We start from the raw sequence: 17,475 nt of genomic DNA on the forward strand, positions 1-17,475 counted from the left end.
AGCCCTCTGAGTGGGAAGACAGGGACTGAGAGCAGAATGAAGCCCCCATGATGCAAGGGGAAATGGTTAGTGACCTGCTATACCACTTTGACACACACAGCTCTATGGGGCTGGACGGGATCCACCCGAGAGTACTGAGGAAGCTGGTGGGAGTGCTCACCAAGCCACTATCCATCATTTATCAGCAGTCCTAGCCAACTAGGAAGGTCCCAGTTGACTGGAGGTTAGCAAATGTGACACCCATCTACAAGAAGGGCCGGAAAGATGATTCGGGGAACTATAGGCCTGTCAGCCTGACCTTTGTACCGGGGAACATTATGGAGCAGACCATCCTGAGTGCCATCATGGAGCACATACAGTACAACCAGATGATCAGGCCCAGTCAGCATGGGCATGTGAAAAGCAGATCCTGCTTGACCAACCTGATCTCCTTCTGTGACAAGGTGACCTGCTTAGTGGATGAGGGAAAGGCTTTGGATGTTGTCTACCTAGACTTTAGTAAAGCCTTTGACACCGTTTCCCACGGCATTCGCCTGGAGAAACGGGTTGCTCATGGCTTGGACAGGCGTACACTTCGCTAGGTAACAAACTGGCTGGATGGCCAGGCCCAAAGAGTTGTGGTGAATGGAGTTACATCCAGTTGGTGGCCGGTCACAAGCGGTGTTCCTCAGGGCTCAGTACTGGGGCCAGTTCTCTTTAAGATCTCTACCAGTGCTCTGGACAAGGGGATCGAATGCACCCTCAGTAAGTGTGCAGGTGACACCAAGTTGGGTGGGAGTGTTGATCTGCTGGAGGATAGGAAGGCTCTACAGAGGGATCTGGACAGGCTGGATCCAGGGGCCAAGGCCGACTGTGTGAGGTTCAACAAGGCTCAGTGCTGGGTCCTGCACCCGGGTCACAACGATCCCATGCAACGCTACAGGCTTGGGGAAGAGTGGCTGGAAAGCTGCCCAGCAGAAAAGGACCTGGGGGTGTTGGTCACAGCCGGCTGAAGATGAGCCAGCAGTGTGCCCAGGTGGCCAAGGCGGCCAACAGCATCCTGGCTTGTATGAGGAATAGCGTGGCCAGCAGGACTGGGGAAGTGATCGTCCCCCTGTACTCAGCACTGGTGAGGCCACGTCTCACATACTGTGTTCAGTTTTGGGACCCTCACTACAAGAAAGACACTGAAGTGCTGAAGCGTGTCCAAAGAAGGGCAACGAAGCTGGTGAAGGGTCTAGAGCACAAGTCTTATGAGGAGCGGCTGAGGGAACTGGGGTTGTTTGGTCTGGAGAAAAGGAGGCTGAGGGGAGACCTTATCGCTCTCCGCAACTGCCTGAAAGGAGGTTGCGGCCAGGTGGGTGTCGGTCTCCTCTCCCGAGTAACAAGTGATAGGACAAGAAGAAACGGCCTCAAGTTGTGTCAGGGGATCTTTAGGTTGGATATTAGGAAAAATGTCTTCACCAAAAGGGTTGTCAAGCACTGGAACAGGCTGCCAAGGGAGCCACCATCCCTGGAGGTACTTAGAAGATGCATAGACGTGGTGCTTAGGGACATGGTTTAGTGGTGGACTTGGCAGTGTTAGTTTAACAGTTGGTCTCTGTGATCATTAAGGTCTTTTCCAACCTAAATGATTCTAGGGTTTTATTCTATGGATGAAATAATTTAATTGCACACATCAAACTATTAACTTATACTACCAAAAAATATTTTCAATAATCAAGAGATGCAAAAAAGATAATCACACAGATACCCCCCTCAACAAAAATATCTAGAAAAACTAAGTTATCTGTACAGTTAATGGTGTTGAAAGTATAAGTCACCAAGTTAAAGCATGTCAAAAAATGATAACAGTAAAGCACAGCAAATTTCAATGGTTTTAGAGAAAATACCTTGTTTGATGTGAAGTGGATGCAGGATGTCAACACTATGTGGGGGAAAGATATAGAGTAGTTGATTTGTGAAATAAGCAGCCATGAATCGTGCCATGGATCGAATCACTGCCATAGCAGTTTCAGTATGAACATCTGTTACCATCCATAATTCATGTTGAAAATACTTGGTATCTAAAAAAACAGATATCAAATTAAAACATTATGAGAAAAAATATTTTACATTTGAATGCTAAAATTGTTTAATCACAGCTTATAAAACATTTTTTTAAAACAAGCAAACTATGGTATTATTTAATTTCTTGACAAGCTGTCAGGACTTACAGAGCTTAATCTTTTACGCTAATTACACATTATATTAAAAGACCTACATATCAGGTTTTTAATGACTAGAATGGACCTCTTGTATCTAAATTTAGATCAGTGCTGAGTGAAAAAAAAACTGTTTAAATTTGGAAATTTAGATTTCATACTGTGACTTAATAGAAAAACAAAGTTACAAGCATCTGCAAAAGAGTTCGCACTGTCAACTTAGGACTTATGATCAATCTAAAATCCACCATTTTATCATGTTGTATCATAAAAAAATGTTGAATAAGTATAAAGTGAAATCACATCATTTCCCCCTTATTTTTCTTATCCAAAGTCTTTCCTTGACCAGATTTGCATCTAAAAACCATTTAACAGGCCATGTTTTCACTGTAATTATACAAATGAAAGTTGTCTAAACACTCCAACAAGTGCAACTGAAAAGAACATCTGAGGATCACAAAAAGATCTTTAAAACCACTGAAAACAGACTTCAGTCCATCGTAAAGACAAAAACATGCTGTCAAGTGTGTGTGTGATGGCACAGAAATTATATACTAGGTTATTCAAACAGTATCAACATACCTTATCCCACTTTTATGCAATATAAACATACCAGAAAATTTTTCCATCTGACTTGCTGAGAGCTGTGATCGCCTTAGTATCTCTCCTACCAGATGATCACAGAGTCCCTGAGCCTCACACAAGTTATACTGATACAGGTGGCAAAATAATATTGCAAGATAGTATCTACTCTGAAGAAAACATGTTCTTTTTCCTCCTGCATTCAAAGAGAAAAAAGGGCAAAAGTCCAGTTGGAAAAGAAACAATAAACACAAAATCAGACACAGCTGTACTAGTTCCTCCCTCTCCAGAAACATACCTACATAAACATACTCTGAGAAAGTATAGCTCAGGAGCAGCTATTTTAGGAGATATGATCCCCCTACATTCTCTAATTTACTAGTGAGTTAATGCACATCCACAACAGTTTTACTTCTAGACCTTTGGAAGTTTTCAAAACAATACAGGGTATGATTGTTAAGACACAGACAAAGATAGGAAAGCTCAAGGGAGCCTAGCCTTCAAAGAAAGGATGCTTAAGCCACAATGAAATTCCTTAGACATTCACCAAACTTCCAATATCCTGAATTCTTTCTGCATTCCTCATCATAATAAGCAGCAAAAAAATTTTCTCATGATTCCTGGGAAGAGACTCTGGAATATCCGTTTCAAATCAACTCCTACCTGCCACAAATTATTTTGTTTTGCTACTCCCCAAACACTAAGTCTTTTGATTTTACAGCTACTAAAGGAATTGATTTTGTTTATCTGCTTTTCATTGTCTCTTTCTTGCTCACAAATGTACCTAGAGCTTTTCTGTACCAACTACTTCATAATCACAAGAAAACTCTGATATTAAAATAGAAATGCATTAAGTTTTCTCAGGGATCACTGAGACTTCAGTTTTGACTAGTCTCTATTCATATCCCAGCGTAATTTCAAATATGTTTCCTTTATATGTCTTGCCCTTTTTCTGAAGGGCAAACTGAGTCACCAATAACTACATGAAGTGATTATGCAATACCCCCTCCACCCTCAGACAAGATTTTATCCCTTACCTTTTGCTTTGATTTCACAAAGAGATCTCTTCCAAATGTCCACTGATTCTCTGTATGAGCCTAAAAGGAACTTCTCCTCACCTATATAACACATATATAACAAATTAAAAGCTCCACATAGTTACACATGTGCAAACACATGCACTTACTTCAGTATTACAGATTTATGAAAAGCAAAATAAAATATCTCAGTCTTCAGCAAATTTCTGTTCTCAGAATTAAATCTAAGTTTTAAGCATCTGAGAGAAGATAACTTTGAATACTCTACCTGCCTTTTTTTTTAATTGCTAAATGAAAAAAAATTTATTAAATGAAAAAAAATTAGTTCAGGTTATAATCTCTCCTACAAGGTTTTCAGTAATTAAGGTTTCTTTTTAGATTATACAAGGTTATAAATGTTAACTATAGTTAGAAACTTCAGCATTTTCTCTTATCTGTTTTCATATTTCCTATGATGTGGAAGATGTTTTTTCATTGTAAAAAATAGTTGTAAAATTATTTAGCAAGTTGAACATATATATTCTTTTTCTGTGTAAAAGCACTTTCAAACAACAGGTCTATGAACTGTTACACATTTAATCTCTCTAAATGTCACCTCTCTACCTCTATTCCCATTCCAATTTTTAATCCATTGGTTAATTCCTAAATACTTTGACAGAAAGGTAACTGCAAAAGAGTACAGCTCCTGGACAAAAGAGAAGGAAAGAAACAGCACTACCACAGAAGACAAGGACAAATTTGCCACTCCATCCTGCTTAGCAGCCAGCCAGTTGAGGTATTGGCTAGCCCATCAGCATACATGTCACTCTGGCTCATCCATAAACTGTGCCATATCTATTTGGCAAATGGAGTGTAAACAAAGAACAAAAGGAACGGGTAGAAAGGAAGAGTGGGAAGTTGCATGTATTGTTAGGACGAATGACAGACACATGATAGAGCTAATGTATTGTATGGAGTGATGTAGGAAGAGAAGCTAGAAGTATTATTTAAGGGACAGAGATCACGTATATGGAGAGGAAACAGAATTGTGGTGGGAGACAGAAAGGGGAAACTGGGCTTATTAGTGTGGAAGGGGAAAGGAAGATAAAGCATAGGACAGTAATGGAGAGGAAATCAGGCTACATTCACACACTGTTTGCAAAACAAATATTACATTAGGCTACACTAAATTAGATGCTTAGTTGAGGCTGACTACATTCACGTACATGAAAGGCTCATGCCCACAGTGACCACATGAACAGGATTTCTACATAGAAATCCAGTAAGCTACAAATTGTGATGCCCATGTACGTCAGAGGAAATAACAAAGTACAAATGAGATCAGAATTCAGATCCTGTGTTCAGATTCTCCAGGACATGATTCAAAGCAAACTGAAGGTAACATAGTCTTTTTACTTAGCTCAACAAGCTCTAAAGATTATAACACAATCTACAGGTGCACTGGGACATGAAGTATTTAAAGGAGAGTTCTGATCAGAATTGTAAGAAAAGTCCCACTATTAACTTTTTTTAAATCTGGTAGTCAGTTATTGTCATTAAGTTGGACCTAATTTTCCTAGCATTCAGTTAGCCATGGAACCACCTAACATTTCTAGTTTTTTCCAAAGTACTAACCAGATACAGAATTAATTCTAAAATGTTGTTCTAAGGTCACTCCTGAAGACTGGAGGGTCGCTTGTACATGGCTTAAAAGCGATGAGACAACAGACTCTTCTTCTGCATTCTTGTTCACTTGTCTGTTCAGCTGCATCTGATACCAAACCACTTTCTTATACAGTAATCGCCATAGTACAATCAACCTGTAGATCAAGAAGTATTAGATTATGAAAATCATCTAAAGTGAAAATTACTTACATCAATTTCTTATTTTCTTAAACTTTGCATTATGTATCTGAAAACTAAATTATATTTTATGTTAATGACTACTTTCCTGACTTCAATGAGGGGGAAAAAAAAAAAGGAAACACTTTTTGCTTTGGTTTTAGTTCTTTGCCAAAACACATTGATTCTTCTGAATTTGTGTAAATGTAGCAATCTACTGCAAGAACCCAAATACACCCAAAATGAATCCCTTGCTAGCTAAACAATGAGGAAATTAAATAACCCAGATAAAACTCAAAACAGGTATCAGAGTCTTTATAAACATGACTGATTAAAAATACAATGAAAGCATAATGCAGAAAAGCAAAGACAGGGAAACAAAACACTGCAGAGCAGGTTTTAAGGGCTGGGAAGTCCCTGCTGCCCAGCACAGTACTATTAGATGTACTAGTTCAGATAGATAATAGCTTGCTGATACAAGCAAACATGCATTTCCAGGGACTTGAAAAAACTCGCACAGAACTGCAACAGATCTGCATCTCTCTCTCTAGCACTTACTGCTTCCACTATTAATACATACAGAGTCAGTCACACGCACAGTGCTCAGTACCTGGACCACAATTAATCAAAACCACTTCAGTTTAAACTTCTTTTGAGTTTATACCTTCAAAGAAAAAATAGCTCTGACAGTTTAATAAAGTTTCCACACACTAGGGTTTTTCTTATTGCTCAAGGACACAATATCCATAATCAAGTGCAAACTTTGCTGACTAATATGACATTATAGATGCATTGTATATGAGTGGCCCCTTGGCTCCACAGAGTTTGGAACTTCTGCATGGGAAGGAGTGGAATGGGCAAGAGGCAGTAAAAGCTTCTTAAACTGCAATACCTGGACTGATGCTGCACTACCAGACCTGGTGTGAGCTGGTAACCCACCAATTATCTCTGAACTGACTGGCAGTAATTAAGTCACCATAACTGAACTATACTCAATTACAGGTCTGAGCCATAATCTGCATGGTTTAATAGCTTATCATCCTTTTGAATGAATACAAAACAGAAAAGAAACAAGAGGATGTTGTAATTACTGTATAACTGAAAAATAAAATTGTTGTTCCAACATATAGAATCCTAGAATCATTTAGGTTGGAAAAGACCCTAAAGATCACAGAGACCAACTGTTAAACTAACACTGCCAAGTCCACCACTAAACCATGTCCCTAAGCACCACGTCTATGCATCTTCTAAGTACCTCCAGGGATGGTGGCTCCCTTGGCAGCCTGTTCCAGTGCTTGACAACCCTTTTGGTGAAGACATTTTTCCTAATATCCAACCTAAAGATCCCCTGACACAACTTGAGGCCGTTTCTTCTTCTCCTGTCGCTTATTACTTGGGAGAAGAGACCGACACCCACCTGGCCGCAACCTCCTTTCAGGCAGTTGCGGAGAGCAATAAGGTCTCCCCTCAGCCTCCTTTTCTCCAGACCAAACAACCCCAGTTCCCTCAGCCGCTCCTCATAAGACTTGTGCTCTAGACCCTTCACCAGCTTCGTTGCCCTTCTTTGGACACGCTTCAGCACTTCAGTGTCTTTCTTGTAGTGAGGGTCCCAAAACTGAACACAGTATGTGAGACGTGGCCTCACCAGTGCTGAGTACAGGGGGACGATCACTTCCCCAGTCCTGCTGGCCACGCTATTCCTCATACAAGCCAGGATGCTGTTGGCCGCCTTGGCCACCTGGGCACACTGCTGGCTCATCTTCAGCCGGCTGTGACCAACACCCCCAGGTCCTTTTCTGCTGGGCAGCTTTCCAGCCACTCTTCCCCAAGCCTGTAGCGTTGCATGGGATCGTTGTGACCCGGGTGCAGGACCCAGCACTGAGCCTTGTTGAACCTCACACAGTCGGCCTTGGCCCCTGGATCCAGCCTGTCCAGATCCCTCTGTAGAGCCTTCCTATCCTCCAGCAGATCAACACTCCCACCCAACTTGGTGTCACCTGCACACTTACTGAGGGTGCATTCGATCCCCTTGTCCAGAGCACTGGTAGAGATCTTAAAGAGAACTGGCCCCAGTACTGAGCCCTGAGGAACACCGCTTGTGACCGGCCACCAACTGGATGTAACTCCATTCACCACAACTCTTTGGGCCTGGCCATCCAGCCAGTTTGTTACCTAGCGAAGTGTACGCCTGTCCAAGCCATGAGCAACCCGTTTCTCCAGGCGAATGCCGTGGGAAACGGTGTCAAAGGCTTTACTAAAGTCTAGGTAGACAACATCCAAAGCCTTTCCCTCATCCACTAAGCAGGTCACCTTGTCACAGAAGGAGATCAGGTTGGTCAAGCAGGATCTGCTTTTCACATGCCCATGCTGACTGGGCCTGATCATCTGGTTGTCCTGTATATTTTTTTTCTACCATGCAAAGATCATACCTTTTTTCTGTTTTTGCATCATGGTTTACTGCTCGAGGAGGTTCTCTAAGCAGAGATTTCAGTGAACTGAATTGCTGAGTAGTACTATCATCAAGAACTAGGAAAATAGGCACAGTGAGGGAGTCAAGTTCCACAAAACTATTACCATGAGGAGCTGCAAAAAAATTCTCATACTGTAGTATGAACACACTACTTAGAGTGTGAGAAACCATTTTCAAGAGACAGAAGCATGCCAAAAGGTTTTTTGAGAATAATTGCTCTTGCTGTTGTGTAAGCATCAGTTTTAAAGTTTGTAATGTCAGCTTGGCCACGTGCCCAGTCAAATTGGCTCTTGGATGCCAGTACAAGACAGTTAAACACTGCTGAAAATACTTTAGGACACAATGCATCCAGTGAGTATTCTTCACAGACTTGTTTGAAGATGTATCCTGGTTTAGCAAAGAACATTTCACAAACTGAAGAATGTTGAAAAAATGGATAATGCTGTTCACTGTATAATTCAGCAATGTATCTTTCTCTTCCATATTTTTTGAAATCCCAATGTGCCATGCAGCAAGGAGATTTTTCTGAATGGAATATAGTTCCACTGATAATTTATCTTTCTCTTCAGTATTGTCTTTTGCATGGATAGTATCAAACATTGATGCAAACTCTAAGTGCCCTTGATCAGCTTTACCAACAAATGAATGGACTCTTTGGCTATAGAAGGTGGAAGGGCTATCGCAAAACTGCTTTTCATCATCTGATGGTTCTTCATAATCCTAAATCAGACAAAAAAACCCCAAAACATCAACAGTTTAATTCAAGTCTATCGAGAGAGAGCATAGTCTGAAAGAATCACCATGTAGTCTCACAAATGAAATCTTTATGCTTAACTTAATTGCTAATTAGTTTAATTCATAGCAGTTTCATCTAAATCTCAAACTTTCTGCAGACAGAAATTGAATCACCCAACAACAACAAAATTACACTGTAAACATAGCAGTAGTTTTTATACCAGAAAGTAAAATCCTGTCCTTTAGTAAGCCCAGAGTATGAGGAAAAGTTTTTGCCAGATAGCTTAAGTCATAAAAGACATTCAACAAAAGCACACACACACACAAAAAAAACCCCAACAAAAACCCAAAAGAACAAATGAGAACCCAAAAGCATGAAACAGCATTAAGAAAGGCTGCACAGTAATTTTGATCACAGAGCCATTCCTCCAAAAGACATGTACAAATTTTGGAATTGAAGAATCCTCTCAAATTGAGGGTAAATTTCTTATTCACTAAGAATAATAATATTGAACTTCCTATTAATATACTTTACAGCTCATGTATATTTAGTAATGTAATGTTACATTATAAATCGAAGCTAATGTATTAAACTACAATAAACTGAAAGATATGTAGATTAGCATGTATTTTTCAAAAAGTTAATGCACTGCTGAAAGAAATGTTTGAAAATAAAAATCAAGTATCAGTTGTGAAAAATAACCATATTCCTCCCACCTATAAAGAAAATGAGAATTTAACCAATATTGAATTACTTTAAATATATCTAGTAAGAGCAAATATACCTATATTATTTGAAAAAAAAAAAAATTACATTTAGAATACCTTAAAATTAAATCATTTGCATAATTATAAGTGTAAAAATGCCATTAAGTACCAGTAAATCCATGGTTTTCTCACTCATTTCTGTTGTGTCCTCTTCCAGGAATTTTGGAATGGTGGAAAAGATGGAACTTTGGTTTCGAGCATGTTTTAAAAGACTAGCTTTTAAAGACATCAGTGATCGCAAACACAGAGGTCTCCCTTTAGACTAAAAGGAATAACAATAATGCAAAACATATTACCACTCTCTAGCAAGATCAAGAAGGCACTTCCTAAACAAAACAAGGAAATTGGTCCCTTCTATAAAAAGCTTCAGTTTAAAAGTCCCTGACAGAAAGGAAGAACAGATCAGCAGGCATCTTTTGCACAGAAACAAACTATCATTGGACCACACTTCAGGAATGCAGAATTTTCTCAGCACCAGACAACTTTATTTTGCTTCATGCTGAAAGAATCTGCTTTCTTGATCCCTGAAATGGTCCCACAAGTTTGCCAGTATGTAGGGCTTTCTTGCATTCTTACTAGTAACATATCTCTTTAAATCCTCAAATCCTTGCCTGGTCTTCTAGATTATGCATAAATACCATTATAACTCACTTCTCCAAAAATCCAGAATACAAACTGAATTAGAAGATAAGTTGTATTCCATCAGCAAACACAAAGATTCTGAACCTACTATCTATTGTATCTTATGTAGTTGGGAACAGTTGCAGGACCTCTTCCTTCAAAGGTTTCCTTTCTCCCAGACTTGACTCAATTTAGAAGTGACAGAAAAATAAAGCTTGCTTAAAGCATTTTTGTTTAATTGACAACCTCAATCAAGGACCTAGTGGAAAATGCACACAGCACCATTAGGACTGTTGCTGACTGCTCTAAAACAGCAGCAGCCTAAGACAGAGGTTTTACAGAATCCTTTCTGCATCATTCTGAAAGTATGAGTTGGTCAGAGTAGTGTAATACCTGTCAATGCTCTGAACCAGCTCTATATCTATAGAGATCCCAATTTACTTTACAGTTCCAGAAAAAGTATATAGTGACAGTTAAGACTGTCCCCTGCACTACATTTTACTGAAACGTCACCCAGACATCAAAGGAATAGATGTATTCCTTGTTTTCCAGAATAACATTATTCTCAAAACAACTTTCTCTTTCTAAGGAATTTATACAAATACCACAGAAAAATAAATTGAGGTACTCAGTTTAAAGTGAAGTTTTTTACTTAAAGCCTACGAAATAATTCATAACCCTACCCTGGAGTTCAGCAAATTCCGACGGACATTTTCAAGCCGCCGGGTTGAATCAAGCAAAAGAGATCTTATAAATCCTGATGATGAAAGGTTGTTCGGAAATCTAAGCACTGTTATCATGTATCCATCAGAGACAATGAGGTAGGGTAATCTTGAATGTGAAGCAACAGAGAATCTCTGTCTCATAAGGTCACTTTCAGAAGCTGAAGAACCCAGAGACTGACTGGAGTCTTGACAAAAAGAGTGCCGCTGTCTAAAATAAAGTACATCAAAAAATAAGAAGCAACTATCATATGTAATAATCATGAACAGAATGGAGAAGAAATAACTTGTGAACATTTAATACCACTCACAATACTGTCCCAATAGGTCCATTCAGAATTCTAAGTAAATGTCTAAATTTTTACAGGATGAGCACTGTGGATAATAATATTTATACTTGCAAGATGCCAGTATTTTGCTGCAGTTCCAATTTTTTTAATTTAAAGAAAAATAAAACCAGCTTTCAGTATTCTCTTATTCCATTAATTAGTATTATATGTACATTTTCACAATTTTAAATTTATGTATCACACATTCTTATCTAGCTTTTATTGTGTATGTTAAGCACTTGAAGATGTAATTCTAAGTAGCTTCTAATAAACAAAAAACATTCCTCAAGATCTGAATCTTAGTGCTTCAGAATCAGTTCAGACATTCAGCAGAAATATTTTATATCAACACACAAGTCTTCTCTTACAAAAGAGGTCTTACAAAGTCTTTTCTTATAAATAAATAACTTCTTACTGAGTTCCAGAAATCTGTGTTGTGCATGTATTCTAATATTAGCCCCATAATACTTTGAAATAATGTGTAAAATTACTGGTTTTACTTGTTATTTCTTAACAGTCCAAAAGTTAGTAGATTACCTGGAAACAAAGTAGCTGTATACATTCAATAAATAACCATAATTAAAATATTTTGATATATTTTAGTATCTGATTTTACAACCAGTGTAATAAAGTATTAAAATACTTTGAATATTTTCATGAGATGTTATACTTCCACACTATTTGGCTTTAGTCACTCAGAATTAATAGGGTTTTTTTTTTTAAATTAAAGTTTAGATTCCATTTTGTTTTCCTCTAGTTATTCAGACTTTGTTACTTTTTGTAACTTTCAATTTATACTAAAAAGTGTTATCTGAGATCCTGCTATTCTACCATGCACCCAGCAGCATAATTTCAAAATTGAGATCTGGAGTACCCCAAAAAAACCAAGCTAACTAGTTTTTGTCCATGCAAGCACATTTACATGATCTGATACGGAAATGTGATATAAAGTTCTATAGGTAAAATTAAATAGTGAGCAAAGAAATACCACTGGATTAAAATAAATTTGCACTTTCAGTACTTGTGTAAGTTTAATTTCTTCTTACATTATAAAACATGCTATTTGTAATTATTACTAAATTCAAACACTTTAAAAAACCCCAAAATCAACTTAATGTATACTTACATTGTCACAATGCCAATTTTCATCACGACAAACCCATTATAAGAAATAGAAGAGAACTATGAATGAGAAACAGATACTGAGAAGACACATGAAAAGCAAAAGAGTGAATTTGAAAGATGAAGTTTATATAAAACTGTAAAAAGTATGTTAGGAAGCAAGATATGATCATAAGACAAAAACGTATAAACGTTTTCAAACTCTTTTACCTGCATGATATTAGTGGATGAAATGGAATAAGCTCTGCTGGTCCAAATTCTACAGAGCAGCCAGAAGTAATCAAGGTCAGCAATTCACCCATACATGTCAATAACATCAAAGATCCACGTTTTAACATGCAAGCCAAGAAAAGGCTATCAGGAGTCCAGCTCATATCGCCAACCCAGTAAGATCTAAATTGGACAGGAAAAAATATTTTTCTCTGTCAAATTTCTGTATCAAAAGGTTAGGATAGTTGAAAAAATCCCAAGAAAACAAAAAAAACCCTCAACACAACACAAACACAACAGCAGCAGAATCAACATCAATTACTGACCTGATAAACTTGGATGGAACCATGCTATTCTTGCTACTACAACCTTTAAGGCTACCCGAAACAGTTACAAAATTCAATGTGTTTAAAAACAAAATCTGAGTTGCCTAGAAAGAAAAAAAGTAAAGAAAATGGAAGTGTTTGTATTAAAATGTCATTATTGTAAAAAACAATTTCTATTAGCAAGTTATGTGGTACGTTTGATGTACTGGAAACATTATAATACATGAAAGTGACATTGCACTTCAATCTATATCTACATTTGAAAAATAATTAAAGGTTATTATATATTCAATATATAGTTTGATATTCTTTTTAACAGAAGTTTTTCTAAAACCCATAAAATAATCTAAGAACACTCTTCTCCAGTCTTGTAGATGAAGCTTTGGAGCTTTGAAGAACTGCATCATCCCATTCTGATACACTAAATAAGCTGTCATACTGCCATACTCCCTGTCATCATTAGCACTAAAAACTACATTAAGATTTGGTCTCCAAGTTATTAGAAAGAATAACATTATGAAGTCAGAACATAACCTCCAATACATGTTAGGCCAAGGCCTTATTGAGAATCTTCTACAATCTTTGCAGATACAATGCAGTAACTGAAATTAGCTTCTTTACTATTGTATTTCTTGGAGATTAGACATGACAGAGGAGCTTATGTGGATTTCTTAACAACAGCATTCAGAAAACTGTAAGTTGTGGCAGAATTTTTTAGCTATGGATATCAATGTGAAAATAATCACATGTATCAATAAGAATGCTGAAAAATCACTCCTAAAAATGTGCTATTAAATCCTTGTTACAACTTCATTCAAACTGAACTATTAGCTTAAATGACATACTGTCTAGCATTCATACCTTTGGATCAGTTTGATTAACAGCTACTGCAAGTATAAGTCCATCTCTTGCAAACGCACATAGCAACGCTCCTCTTGACTTTACAGTCACACATGGAGGAACCAAATTAACAAGAGAACAAGTCTGCTGTATCCAGTGGATCTGATATGGTAAAGAACTGAATACCAAAAAGAAGACAACAAAATCAAGAAGTTACTCAGGTATGCTGAATGGGATGATTCAAACATAGTAAAAACCATGCAAGACTAAAACACATAAAGCATGAACAATAAATAAAAAAAAAAATCTATTTTTCTTCAAAAACCTTACAAATGAAAAATATTTTGGATTTACACAAGTTTAAAGCTTACTTCTGAGCACTGAGAATTAATTTTATGGGACAGGAATTTGGGCTATATGTATAGAACATGCAAATAAATATAGATGGATGCCATATAATTAAGGCACTTGCATTCTAGCCAGGAACAGCTTCCTCAGACAACGTAACATCATCCAACACAGGAATACTCAGAATCAAAAAATTAAAATCAACAGTATGCTGCTCTGAACAAAGAAGCTGTAGATGCCCCATCCCTGGAAGTGTTCAAGGCCAGGTTGGACGAGGCTTTGGGCAATGTGGTCTAGTGGAGGGTGTCCCTGCCCGCAGCAGGGGGGTTGGAACTAGATGATCTTTGAGGTCCCTTCCAACCCAAACCATTTAATTATCCTAAAAAGATTCAGAACATGATAGAAAACATAAGAAAGATTCCATTTGGAAGCATGCCACCTAACAGACAAAAAATTAAACAATAGTAAGCAACAAAATTGAGCAATAGTTGGCATAAAGAAATTATGAGTAACATGGCTGAGAAATGTGGCTACAATTTCAGGCTGCAAATACTATGGTGTATATATACGCACTTCTACGCGGGGAATGTTATGCTCTATTTAATTTTTTTACCAGAAAGGCATTAGCATGCTACTGACAAACTGAGTGAAGAGTGATGCCACTTAGCAGGGCAAGAAGGACATAATTACTAAAGTTAGTAAGAAAAGGGCATCATTTAACAAGAGCAGTTGTACCACATAAAGCGTAGAGAAAAATTTTAGCAAGTTACTCAAGTTATACCTGTAGAGGACATATCCATTTAAACTTGTACATATATATATCCCACTTAGGAAGAAGAATGGACTATACATGTGTTCATGATTATTATTCAGTTGCATTTTTAAGTGGTTGTATCATTGTAACTATTTGACATGGTTTAGCCCCAGCTGGTAGCTGGGTGCCACGCGCCGCTCACTCACCCCTCCCCCGGCGGCAGCGGGCTGGGGAGGAGAACGGAAAAACAACGGCAAAGCCCCGAGGGTTGGGATAAGGGCAGGTTACTGGGACAGCAAGGGAGAGGGAAACAATCAACAACAGTACTGATAACAGATATTCACAATGGGTGATAACAGAGAACAATTTACCGATCCCACCGCCGACCCTACACTCAACCTGTCCCGGAACCGCGCCGAGCCCGTCCCTGCCCGCCTGGCCCCTTTTATGGTGAGCATGACGTCACACGGTATGGAATAGCCCCCGGCCAGCTTGGCTCACCTGTCCTGGCTCTTTGTGAAATTAACTCTGTCCTTGCCAGAACCAGGACACTATTTCAGTACACGGTTCCAGCCCAGACAGAGAAATGCACACTCTTACATATTCTAGGCTTAAGAGATGAAAAGGGGTACAGAAGACAAATAAAATATACAAATATACACAACAAAGAAGAGAAAGAGGTATTGAGGGCATTCATGGCTGCACAGTATGCATTAGTAATAAAGAAAAACAAGAACAGGAAACTCCCTCAGCATGATGCAAAAAACTCCCTGACACTAACACACATGCGTGTGTAGGCATGTGTATGTATACATAGCCACTCACATACAGTGATAAATACACTTAGTTTTATTTAAGTGTAAGTTAATAATGAACTATGGAATACATACATAAATGCTATTACATCAACCACATTTAAATACTTGAAAATGACCATAGATGCCCATATCTGGATTATATATAGGCATATATAATATGGCACCCTACGTACATACATATGCAAACATAAGTAGGTACTTGTAATCATAGGCTAATTGGACATCAATGTAAATGTGTTCAATTGCAGCTCTGAAGCCCAGCTCTAAAGCACTTCATAATAAAAATCTTCCTCTTGTGCTAATGTAACTTCAAATACTTCTGAACTTACCTAACATATTTAAAGGTATTTTCATGCCATCGAAGAATCAAAAATGTGAGCACCAAACATTCTCCAGAGTAAAACACAAAAGAGCACAAACAGCAGTCACCCAGTATCTGTGGAAAAAAACCAAACCCACAACCAAAAGTAGAACAAACCCAAAAACCTGGTTACACACTATTTTCATATTTAGATCAATAGTTATTACAATTCAAATTACGTAACATAACATTGTCATTCAGAAATACAATGGCTGGCAAGAGTATTACTTTGAGTATAACAGTATAAACTTTGACCTGATCCAGCATGGTTTTTCTTATGTTGTCATTAAATCTAATATGAACTGAACAATTAAGCCTACACACAACACCAAAGAGACATCGCTCTCAAAATTCACTGTAGCTTCTGTGGCTCTAATTTGCGTAAGAGATTAAATGACTGCTTTAGGGCTTGTTTTTTACCTCATTTTGTATGAAAGCAGCATGCACTCCAATTTCTTTTTCTTCGGTAGAAGGCAGCATGACTGACTCATCAGGCAAAATTTGCGTCCAACGCCCAGAAGACGAATTTTTATAAGAGGATATATTTTCATGTTCTGTGCTCTCCCACAAAAAGACACATGCTGTAGGAGTAGTTAATAGTGCCTTTCTGCCATCTCCAGATACATACAAGTGCAATCTCATTAAACACTCTGGGGAAAAAAAAGGCAAACAATAAAGACAAAAATGTGCTAGAATAGTTTCTGCTCCTCTGTTAGATTTCAAAAGAAAAGAGAAAGGAAGTTTCTTTTATTCTCTATCACAAGAAATACAAGCTGCCACCTTAAGTGTCTTTCATTTCCAGTTTCATCACTGATAGTAGACCTTGAGCAGCAGTAATGTCACATGGGAAGCCCTTTTTTATGCATTTTATGAATCATCTTTCCCACAATCATTAGAGTTGTTTCCCGAGATCATCTTTCTTGAAATCCGTCTTTCATGAAAACTATATAATAAATGTGTAAGTACTCTACTATCCATTACCTTCAGGTCCTAAATGCACTACCGATCTTCCCTGAAATGACAGAATTGCTTGTACAGTACTTCACATTACAACCTGGTATCAGTGAGATTATTCAATACATGACAATATTTGACACTTAAGTTTGCAAATACGTGCCTTTACATTATTCTCTCCAGTTAACATTTGACATAAAAATCTACCTACAGAAAAAACTACAAATTATCCATATAGGGTTTACATCAGATGTACGTCTGTTGTAAGATATTGATAACCTAGTAAGGAATGTTTTTCTACAGTTAAAAAATAACCATTAAAAAATATTTACTGTATTTAAAATTACTATTTATAGGACATTACTAAATACAAAAAAATGTACCATTCAAGTGACAAAAAGGACACTTGTCAAAGCTCAGCTAGCACACAAATTACACAAGTGCAAAACAATGTGAGAGTATAGCTTTTACTTG

The 17,475-nt window shown here is 37.8% G+C and overlaps 1 protein-coding gene across 1 annotated transcript in view; it reads right to left on the reverse strand.

Annotated features, from left to right (window-relative positions):
• Positions 1-17,475, reverse strand: part of CPLANE1 (ciliogenesis and planar polarity effector complex subunit 1) — a 61,809-nt gene that overhangs the window by 42,010 nt on the left and 2,324 nt on the right. The window contains exons 5-16 of the mRNA XM_054809665.1: positions 16,468-16,697; positions 16,016-16,122; positions 13,788-13,944; positions 12,927-13,030; positions 12,601-12,783; positions 10,901-11,150; positions 9,706-9,858; positions 8,053-8,813; positions 5,417-5,601; positions 3,803-3,883; positions 2,797-2,961; positions 1,872-2,045 (exon numbers count right to left, since the gene is read on the reverse strand). Coding sequence (XP_054665640.1) covers positions 1,872-2,045; positions 2,797-2,961; positions 3,803-3,883; positions 5,417-5,601; positions 8,053-8,813; positions 9,706-9,858; positions 10,901-11,150; positions 12,601-12,783; positions 12,927-13,030; positions 13,788-13,944; positions 16,016-16,122; positions 16,468-16,697 — 2,550 coding nt within the window. The remainder of the gene's footprint in view (positions 1-1,871; positions 2,046-2,796; positions 2,962-3,802; positions 3,884-5,416; positions 5,602-8,052; positions 8,814-9,705; positions 9,859-10,900; positions 11,151-12,600; positions 12,784-12,926; positions 13,031-13,787; positions 13,945-16,015; positions 16,123-16,467; positions 16,698-17,475) is intronic.

This window comes from Grus americana, chromosome Z (genome assembly GCF_028858705.1).
Source record: "Grus americana isolate bGruAme1 chromosome Z, bGruAme1.mat, whole genome shotgun sequence".
NCBI lineage: Eukaryota > Metazoa > Chordata > Aves > Gruiformes > Gruidae > Grus > Grus americana.